General features: G+C 47.6%; 1 protein-coding gene across 1 annotated transcript in view; it reads left to right on the plus strand.

Moving 5' to 3' along the window:
* LOC144129926 (uncharacterized) overlaps positions 1 to 8,821 on the plus strand; it is a 32,213-nt gene extending 23,392 nt beyond the window's left edge. The window contains exons 11-12 of the mRNA XM_077663985.1: positions 8,281 to 8,406; positions 8,565 to 8,821. Coding sequence (XP_077520111.1) covers positions 8,281 to 8,406; positions 8,565 to 8,774 — 336 coding nt within the window. The 3' untranslated portion in view covers positions 8,775 to 8,821. The remainder of the gene's footprint in view (positions 1 to 8,280; positions 8,407 to 8,564) is intronic.
* The last annotated feature ends 2,615 nt before the right edge of the window (positions 8,822 to 11,436 follow it).

Below are 11,436 nucleotides of genomic sequence, written 5' to 3' on the forward strand. Positions count from 1 at the left end.
GGCGTTGGCATAGCACATCGCATAACCAGTGTGACTCACGTGACAGCGACGTCACCGCTACGAGATCGCTCACGTGGCATGACGCCACATGGCTGATACCATTACGTAAAGTGATGTCATATTCTGTCCATGCTATTCTACTGTTGTCAGTTCAAAAGTTATCGCAGGAAAGGTTGCTTTTTGCTTAATCATCGGCGTTGGCATAGCACATCGCATAACCAGTGTGACTCACGTGACAGCGACGTCACCGCTACGAGATCGCTCACGTGGCCTGACGCCACATGGCTGATACCATTACGTAAAGTGATGTCATATTCTGTCCATGCTATTCTACTGTTGTCAGTTCAAAAGTTATCGCAGGAAAGGTTGCTTTTTGCCTAATCATCGGCGTTGGCATAGCACATCGCATAACCAGTGTGACTCACGTGACAGCGACGTCACCGCTACGAGATCGCTCACGTGGCCTGACGCCACATGGCTGATACCATTACGTAAAGTGATGTCATATTCTGTCCATGCTATTCTACTGTTGTCAGTTCAAAAGTTATCGCAGGAAAGGTTGCTTTTTGCCTAATCATCGGCGTTGGCATAGCACATCGCATAACCAGTGTGACTCACGTGACAGCGACGTCACCGCTACGAGATCGCTCACGTGGCATGACGCCACATGGCTGATACCATTACGTAAAGTGATGTCATATTCTGTCCATGCTATTCTACTGTTGTCAGTTCAAAAGTTATCGCAGGAAAGGTTGCTTTTTGCCTAATCATCGGCGTTGGCATAGCACATCGCATAACCAGTGTGACTCACGTGACAGCGACGTCACCGCTACGAGATCGCTCACGTGGCATGACGCCACATGGCTGATACCATTACGTAAAGTGATGTCATATTCTGTCCATGCTATTCTACTGTTGTCAGTTCAAAAGTTATCGCAGGAAAGGTTGCTTTTTGCTTAATCATCGGCGTTGGCATAGCACATCGCATAACCAGTGTGACTCACGTGACAGCGACGTCACCGCTACGAGATCGCTCACGTGGCATGACGCCACATGGCTGATACCATTACGTAAAGTGATGTCATATTCTGTCCATGCTATTCTACTGTTGTCAGTTCAAAAGTTATCGCAGGAAAGGTTGCTTTTTGCTTAATCATCGGCGTTGGCATAGCACATCGCATAACCAGTGTGACTCACGTGACAGCGACGTCACCGCTACGAGATCGCTCACGTGGCATGACGCCACATGGCTGATACCATTACGTAAAGTGATGTCATATTCTGTCCATGCTATTCTACTGTTGTCAGTTCAAAAGTTATCGCAGGAAAGGTTGCTTTTTGCCTAATCATCGGCGTTGGCATAGCACATCGCATAACCAGTGTGACTCACGTGACAGCGACGTCACCGCTACGAGATCGCTCACGTGGCATGACGCCACATGGCTGATACCATTACGTAAAGTGATGTCATATTCTGTCCATGCTATTCTACTCTTGTCAGTTCAAAAGTTATCGCAGGAAAGGTTGCTTTTTGCTTAATCATCGGCGTTGGCATAGCACATCGCATAACCAGTGTGACTCACGTGACAGCGACGTCACCGCTACGAGATCGCTCACGTGGCATGACGCCACATGGCTGATACCATTACGTAAAGTGATGTCATATTCTGTCCATGCTATTCTACTGTTGTCAGTTCAAAAGTTATCGCAGGAAAGGTTGCTTTTTGCTTAATCATCGGCGTTGGCATAGCACATCGCATAACCAGTGTGACTCACGTGACAGCGACGTCACCGCTACGAGATCGCTCACGTGGCCTGACGCCACATGGCTGATACCATTACGTAAAGTGATGTCATATTCTGTCCATGCTATTCTACTGTTGTCAGTTCAAAAGTTATCGCAGGAAAGGTTGCTTTTTGCCTAATCATCGGCGTTGGCATAGCACATCGCATAACCAGTGTGACTCACGTGACAGCGACGTCACCGCTACGAGATCGCTCACGTGGCATGACGCCACATGGCTGATACCATTACGTAAAGTGATGTCATATTCTGTCCATGCTATTCTACTGTTGTCAGTTCAAAAGTTATCGCAGGAAAGGTTGCTTTTTGCTTAATCATCGGCGTTGGCATAGCACATCGCATAACCAGTGTGACTCACGTGACAGCGACGTCACCGCTACGAGATCGCTCACGTGGCATGACGCCACATGGCTGATACCATTACGTAAAGTGATGTCATATTCTGTCCATGCTATTCTACTGTTGTCAGTTCAAAAGTTATCGCAGGAAAGGTTGCTTTTTGCTTAATCATCGGCGTTGGCATAGCACATCGCATAACCAGTGTGACTCACGTGACAGCGACGTCACCGCTACGAGATCGCTCACGTGGCCTGACGCCACATGGCTGATACCATTACGTAAAGTGATGTCATATTCTGTCCATGCTATTCTACTGTTGTCAGTTCAAAAGTTATCGCAGGAAAGGTTGCTTTTTGCCTAATCATCGGCGTTGGCATAGCACATCGCATAACCAGTGTGACTCACGTGACAGCGACGTCACCGCTACGAGATCGCTCACGTGGCCTGACGCCACATGGCTGATACCATTACGTAAAGTGATGTCATATTCTGTCCATGCTATTCTACTGTTGTCAGTTCAAAAGTTATCGCAGGAAAGGTTGCTTTTTGCCTAATCATCGGCGTTGGCATAGCACATCGCATAACCAGTGTGACTCACGTGACAGCGACGTCACCGCTACGAGATCGCTCTCGTGGCCTGACGCCACATGGCTGATACCATTACGTAAAGTGATGTCATATTCTGTCCATGCTATTCTACTGTTGTCAGTTCAAAAGTTATCGCAGGAAAGGTTGCTTTTTGCTTAATCATCGGCGTTGGCATAGCACATCGCATAACCAGTGTGACTCACGTGACAGCGACGTCACCGCTACGAGACCGCTCACGTGGCATGACGCCACATGGCTGATACCATTACGTAAAGTGATGTCATATTCTGTCCATGCTATTCTACTGTTGTCAGTTCAAAAGTTATCGCAGGAAAGGTTGCTTTTTGCTTAATCATCGGCGTTGGCATAGCACATCGCATAACCAGTGTGACTCACGTGACAGCGACGTCACCGCTACGAGATCGCTCACGTGGCATGACGCCACATGGCTGATACCATTACGTAAAGTGATGTCATATTCTGTCCATGCTATTCTACTGTTGTCAGTTCAAAAGTTATCGCAGGAAAGGTTGCTTTTTGCTTAATCATCGGCGTTGGCATAGCACATCGCATAGCCAGTGTGACTCACGTGACAGCGACGTCACCGCTACGAGATCGCTCACGTGGCATGACGCCACATGGCTGATACCATTACGTAAAGTGATGTCATATTCTGTCCATGCTATTCTACTGTTGTCAGTTCAAAAGTTATCGCAGGAAAGGTTGCTTTTTGCTTATTTGTTCACTTTTAGCTTCATCATCGGCGTTGACATAGCACATCACATAACGAGCGTGGCTCACGTGACAGCGACGTCACCATCACGAGATCGCTCACGTGGCATGACGCCACATGGCTGATACCATTACGTAAAGTGATGTCATATTCTGTCCATGCTATTCTACTGTTGTCAGTTCAAAAGATATCGCAGGAAATGTTGCTTTTTGCTTATTTGTTCACTTTTAGCTTCATCATCGGCGTTGGCATAGCACATCACATAACGAGCGTGGCTCACGTGACAGCGACGTCACCATCACGAGATCGCTCACGTGGCATGACGCCACATGGCTGATACCATTACGTAAAGTGATGTCATATTCTGTCCATGCTATTCTACTGTTGTCAGTTCAAAAGATATCGCAGGAAATGTTGCTTTTTGCTTATTTGTTCACTTTTAGCTTCATCATCGGCGTTGACATAGCACATCACATAACGAGCGTGGCTCACGTGACAGCGACGTCACCATCACGAGATCGCTCACGTGGCATGACGCTACATGGCTGATACCATTACGTAACGTGATGTCATATTCTGTCCATGCTATTCTACTGTTGTCAGTTCAAAAGTTATCGCAGGAAAGGTTGCTTTTTGCTTATTTGTTCACTTTTAGCTTCATCATCGGCGTTGACATAGCACATCACATAACGAGCGTGGCTCACGTGACAGCGACGTCACCATCACGAGATCGCTCACGTGGCATGACGCCACATGGCTGATACCATTACGTAAAGTGATGTCATATTCTGTCCATGCTATTCTACTGTTGTCAGTTCAAAAGATATCGCAGGAAAGGTTGCTTTTTGCTTATTTGTTCACTTTTAGCTTCATCATCGGCGTTGGCATAGCACATCACATACGAGCGTGGCTCACGTGACAGCGACGTCACCGCCACGAGATCGCTCTCGTGGCATGACGCTACATGGCTGATACCATTACGTAAAGTGATGTCATATTCTGTCCATGCTATTCTACTGTTGTCAGTTCAAAAGTTATCGCAGGAAAGGTTGCTTTTTGCTTATTTGTTCACTTTTAGCTTCATCATCGGCGTTGACATAGCACATCACATAACGAGCGTGGCTCACGTGACAGCGACGTCACCATCACGAGATCGCTCACGTGGCATGACGCCACATGGCTGATACCATTACGTAAAGTGATGTCATATTCTGTCCATGCTATTCTACTGTTGTCAGTTCAAAAGATATCGCAGGAAAGGTTGCTTTTTGCTTATTTGTTCACTTTTAGCTTCATCATCGGCGTTGGCATAGCACATCACATACGAGCGTGGCTCACGTGACAGCGACGTCACCGCCACGAGATCGCTCTCGTGGCATGACGCTACATGGCTGATACCATTACGTAAAGTGATGTCATATTCTGTCCATGCTATTCTACTGTTGTCAGTTCAAAAGTTATCGCAGGAAAGGTTGCTTTTTGCTTATTTGTTCACTTTTAGCTTCATCATCGGCGTTGGCATAGCACATCACATACGAGCGTGGCTCACGTGACAGCGACGTCACCGCCACGAGATCGCTCTCGTGGCATGACGCTACATGGCTGATACCATTACGTAAAGTGATGTCATATTCTGTCCATGCTATTCTACTGTTGTCAGTTCAAAAGATATCGCAGGAAAGGTTGCTTTTTGCTTATTTGTTCACTTTTAGCTTCATCATCGGCGTTGGCATAGCACATCACATACGAGCGTGGCTCACGTGACAGCGACGTCACCGCCACGAGATCGCTCTCGTGGCATGACGCTACATGGCTGATACCATTACGTAAAGTGATGTCATATTCTGTCCATGCTATTCTACTGTTGTCAGTTCAAAAGTTATCGCAGGAAAGGTTGCTTTTTGCTTATTTGTTCACTTTTAGCTTCATCATCGGCGTTGGCATAGCACATCACATACGAGCGTGGCTCACGTGACAGCGACGTCACCGCCACGAGATCGCTCTCGTGGCATGACGCTACATGGCTGATACCATTACGTAAAGTGATGTCATATTCTGTCCATGCTATTCTACTGTTGTCAGTTCAAAAGATATCGCAGGAAAGGTTGCTTTTTGCTTATTTGTTCACTTTTAGCTTCATCATCGGCGTTGGCATAGCACATCACATACGAGCGTGGCTCACGTGACAGCGACGTCACCGCCACGAGATCGCTCTCGTGGCATGACGCTACATGGCTGATACCATTACGTAAAGTGATGTCATATTCTGTCCATGCTATTCTACTGTTGTCAGTTCAAAAGATATCGCAGGAAAGGTTGCTTTTTGCTTATTTGTTCACTTTTAGCTTCATCATCGGCGTTGGCATAGCACATCACATACGAGCGTGGCTCACGTGACAGCGACGTCACCGCCACGAGATCGCTCTCGTGGCATGACGCTACATGGCTGATACCATTACGTAAAGTGATGTCATATTCTGTCCATGCTATTCTACTGTTGTCAGTTCAAAAGTTATCGCAGGAAAGGTTGCTTTTTGCTTATTTGTTCACTTTTAGCTTCATCATCGGCGTTGACATAGCACATCACATAACGAGCGTGGCTCACGTGACAGCGACGTCACCATCACGAGATCGCTCACGTGGCATGACGCCACATGGCTGATGCCATCACGTAACGTGACGTCATATCCTGCCCATGCTATTCTGCTGGTGTCAGCGCAAAAGTTATCGCAGGAAATGTTGCTTTTTGCTTATTTGTTCACTTTTAGCTTCATCATCGGCGTTGACATAGCACATCACATAACGAGCGTGGCTCACGTGACAGCGACGTCACCATCACGAGATCGCTCACGTGGCATGACGCCACATGGCTGATGCCATCACGTAACGTGACGTCATATCCTGCCCATGCTATTCTGCTGGTGTCAGCGCAAAAGTTATCGCAGGAAATGTTGCTTTTTGCTTATTTGTTCACTTTTAGCTTCATCATCGGCGTTGACATAGCACATCACATAACGAGCGTGGCTCACGTGACAGCGACGTCACCATCACGAGATCGCTCACGTGGCATGACGCCACATGGCTGATACCATTACGTAAAGTGATGTCATATTCTGTCCATGCTATTCTACTGTTGTCAGTTCAAAAGTTATCGCAGGAAAGGTTGCTTTTTGCTTATTTGTTCACTTTTAGCTTCATCATCGGCGTTGACATAGCACATCACATAACGAGCGTGGCTCACGTGACAGCGACGTCACCATCACGAGATCGCTCACGTGGCATGACGCCACATGGCTGATACCATTACGTAAAGTGATGTCATATTCTGTCCATGCTATTCTACTGTTGTCAGTTCAAAAGTTATCGCAGGAAAGGTTGCTTTTTGCTTATTTGTTCACTTTTAGCTTCATCATCGGCGTTGACATAGCACATCACATAACGAGCGTGGCTCACGTGACAGCGACGTCACCATCACGAGATCGCTCACGTGGCATGACGCCACATGGCTGATGCCATCACGTAACGTGACGTCATATCCTGCCCATGCTATTCTGCTGGTGTCAGCGCAAAAGTTATCGCAGGAAATGTTGCTTTTTGCTTATTTGTTCACTTTTAGCTTCATCATCGGCGTTGGCATAGCACATCACATACGAGCTTGGCTCACGTGACAGCGACGTCACCGCCACGAGATCGCTCACGTGGCATGACGCTACATGGCTGATGCCATCACGTAACGTGACGTCCCCGCGAGGAGCCGTCTAAGCGCGCTCCACACGTGTGGTGGTGCAGTCTCCCTATTTATTCGCAAATGACAAAAGCATGACTAGGTGGGCAAGAGTCATTGATTTTTGCCGGTGCACTGGTGGATTCGTTATACTGCTTTCCCGCGCCGAGTGCGCCACATCACATTGGGTGTATGTACTCCTTCCAATGAAACGAACCAGTGTACTTAAGTTCACAAGTTGGTACGCAATAAATTAAGACTGACCGCACAAGACCTTTGAAGCCTGTTTTATACCTTGACTATTGAAAGGACGGCCATTTGCTGAACTTAACATGTCCTGGTCAGCTCTTTAGTGCATATCTTGCGAACAACTAAGGATTGTTAGTGAGCGCTTGTGTTGTGCCATGAACGTTTGTCTTCTCATGAGCTGTATTTTAACCTAAAAACATTCGTTCAACACCCGCAGCGCTTGGCCGCTTCAGCCTAGCCTCGGTAGAAGTTTTAGTTTATTTGAGAAGTGACTAGCCTGTGATGATGTTACCAAAAGTAGAGATGGAATGGAGATTAACTAATGTTATTCTGGAGTTAATGCGAATAAATCCACATTAACTCGCGGAAGTTAGGGCTGGCTTTATTTTTATTGGATCTTTTAGTGTACCTAAACAGGCATTAAAGTGAGTTTCGGTTCACGCGGTGTACTGAAGTCATGACTTTGATTCTGTGCCGCTCTTATTACCTGCCCCGTCTAGAGACAGGTCCTCAGTGACGGAGGTATGGAGTCACTCTGGCTGGTGACGAACAGCGAAATAATCAACTCTGGAACTGAACAGATTTGTACATTATCCAAGCCATGGTGACTCTACCTTCACCAGCGCTTATCATGCTCCCATCGAATGTGAATACCTGCGCGTCTCCTCATCTAAACCTAAAATGAGCGGACGGACAGCGGTACAACAACCAAGGTGATGGTCCCATTGCGAGCCGTTAGTGCACGCGGTGGAGCTTTGCGGTAGCTTGCACAATGAAGCACGGTTTTACAGAGCAAACGTGAAGCCAACGTCCACGGGTATGTATGCTGCCCAACTTTCACAGGCGTGCACGGAGCATCACTACGTGGCGAACGCCGTCAGGAACCAGCAGCACGAGGTGATGGAAACCTACGACGACAGCGCCGCCCTGGCCTTTGTGTTTGACAGCGAGGGAACGTTGTTTGCCAAGGCGAGCATTTCAGCTGTCTTTCTAACGCCTTCTTTAATCAATGACAACGGTCGCAGTTCAATCAACTGTGACGCCACAATCGCTACACATGGGGCGCGTCAGGAGGCAGAATAACATTTTGATTCATTCTAGCACGATTGTCATCGTCCGCTGTGCAGGTATGTAAGGCGTGGAACACCGTGAAGAAAGGCGCCCAGCACATTGGCCTCACCGTATTCGACGTTGAATTCGACGACTGGTCCAACACGTGCTCGAGCTGGAACAAGTTTGGCAACTACACACTCGTACGAACCGCTCGCAAAGCCGTGGATGTCATCGCCGCACGTAACAGCACGCGCGCACTGGACTGCTCCGCATTGCCCAAGTGACGGCTCACTGACATCGTGAGCTAATAAAGGGGTATTTTGTTTGTTTTTCTGTGTTGCTTTCTTTCCGAAAAGAAAACAAAGCTTTCTTTACTTAAACCGGAGAGGATATTGTCATTTGTACGACCCATGAATGACGCAAATTATGAAAATGAAAGCAATATCCTTCGCATAACGCTCCTGTTGCTTGCTGTGCTAAATTTAAACTTCATCGACGCCGCTAATACATCCATGACACTACTTTAGCATTACCTGCAGGTGTGTGCCAACGCACGTATGGCAGAGGATAACGCAAATTTATGTGTACGACAAGAGGATAACAGAGGCTTATGTGACGCTCCTTGCCACGCCCCCCCCCCCCCCTCCCAATATCAGGTTACGTCACGCTTTCCACTTCCACGCAGAGCAAGTGCAAATGAGACTCAAGTAAAGAACAGTTTAATAAATAGCTTAAAACTTCAATTAGTACGGTGCGCTTATACGACGAGATGCGGTGATTAAGCATGCAGCAGTCAGAAATCTCGTTCCCGCTGCTGTGTAACAAAGCCACCGGATGTTAGCGTTGGCTTCGGGTCTACTGCAGTGGTGGCGGCTGCAGGCTAAAGTGGCGAGTGCGTGGTTGAAAGACTAGTCTAGTTTGCTCGAATTGAACCGGCTTCGTCACTCAACGACCCTAGTCGGGAACGAAACGGGAACCGTTCTAGTATAGTCAGACCTCGTTATAACGAAACAGTTTATAAAGAAGTAATTTATATAACGAAGGAATGACAATTCCCCTTGAAATCTCAAGCAACACGGGTTATAGCGAAGTAATCGCCGTTTCGCTTAATCTTCAATTCATTATGCGGTTCAACTGTATTAGACACCTTTAGCATACCGCGTACCGTGTTCCCGTTACGGGAGTACCAGGAGCCCCCCCCCCCCCCCCCCCCCCCCCCAGTGCGCACGCGCTGATTGGTCCCGATGCGACAGGCGTGGGCTCCAGGTACTCCGGTAAAGGTAACGGTAACACAGTATGCGGCATGCTAAATGTGCCTATTTATTGCGCCCACAGCGTTTCCCTGCCGGAACGGACCGGTGGGCGGTGCGGGAAGAAAGCTGCCCAAAGCATCTGCGCTCACCTTTTTATGCCCTTTACTCTGGTCGCCACATGAAAAAGTCGCATCACTCAAAGTTCGGGCGAACGGAAATCATTGACTTCATCTACGTACGATCCTTAGCGAGTACGTATTCGCTCTTCCCCTTGCTCTCGGGCTGGGGCTGGAGCTGCGGCAGTCGTGCCGTCCGAAGTGCGGCGAGTGACGCAAGCCATGAGCGTGCGCCTGAGCCGTAAGACAAGCGGCGGGTCACACATGCCATGAGTGAACATAGCTTACGTTCCTGCTGCGTTTTACGGCGTATAGGCACAGGGCGTGTTCTTTTCATCACACCTACTCCGGTCCAGTTTACTGAATACGAAGATAATAGCAGCTGTGCTGTCTGAAAGCCCAGCTGAGGTATTGTGTCCGCCGCGGTTTATTACTGAAAGCAGTATTATTCTGCCACAAATTTAAAGCGCTGACTGTGAGGAGTAATTGCCAAACTGTCAACCTTAAATTTATTCATTATCTCGTCAGTACTAACTTTAATTCAGCCATTTATTTTTAGAGAACCTTAACTATTCCGCGCATCAACGCCCTCAGCACGGTTCCCTTCCTCGCCTTAATCTCGTGTTGTTCTCCGGGGAAGAAAGAAAAATGACGGAGATGCATCGGTTTTATTTTTAATAGCGTTAGCCCTTACTCATCACGTTCCGAGGTTTCGTGGGGTCTTCTACCACCCTTGATGACAGCGCCATCTGTGACAGCCACTACTCATCACGTTCCGAGATTTCGTGGGGTCTTCTACCACCCTTGATGACAGCGCCATCTGTGACAGCCACTACTCATCACGCTTCGAGATCTTGTGAGGTCTCCTACCACCCTGTGATCAAAGCACCATCTGTGGCTGCAACTAGAAAACAGCGCATTTCGCATTTGTAGCACCATCTACAATAGAATTGTAGAAGCAACCACCTGCCTCGTGCCAATTTGACGTCACTGTTCAATATGGTGGATAGCGGAGGAACTATGCGTGGCAGCATAGTTCCGGTTTCTTGAATCCAAGATAGCGGCCATTAAAATTGGTTGTGACCTCTGATCCCTTTCTCTCCCCCCCCCCAAAAAAAATGTCCTAAAACGGGTACGGAAACTGTCCCTTTACTGGACCGCTAAACATGCAAACATTTGTTCCGCTATATATATCAGACAACAACGAGCACCCATTTGGGGACAGTTGTGCACCGAATTTGGTAGGCAAATAAAAGCCTATTGGTTGTGGTATAGAAATAAAACCACAGTTAAATAATAGGTATAGAATGTATACATGCAATTACTAATTGAAGCGTTACCATATCGCACTGCAAGCCGAATTCTAGGCCCACCTTGACCCCCCAAACGAAGCAAATTCCGTTTGGGACATATCTTAAGGGGGTGCAACTAGACAATGGGTAAACATGCATCGTAATTTCTCTGATAGATGGCGATAGGCGGCGATCGTTTCGCTAGGCGGCGTGTGTGCACGCGTAGCCGAGCATGGTGGTAATCCACCCCATTTCAAAGGGTATTAAATTCCGTTTCTCGAGACG

The sequence above is a fragment of the Amblyomma americanum genome, chromosome 4 (assembly GCF_052857255.1).
Source record: "Amblyomma americanum isolate KBUSLIRL-KWMA chromosome 4, ASM5285725v1, whole genome shotgun sequence".
Taxonomy (NCBI): domain Eukaryota; kingdom Metazoa; phylum Arthropoda; class Arachnida; order Ixodida; family Ixodidae; genus Amblyomma; species Amblyomma americanum.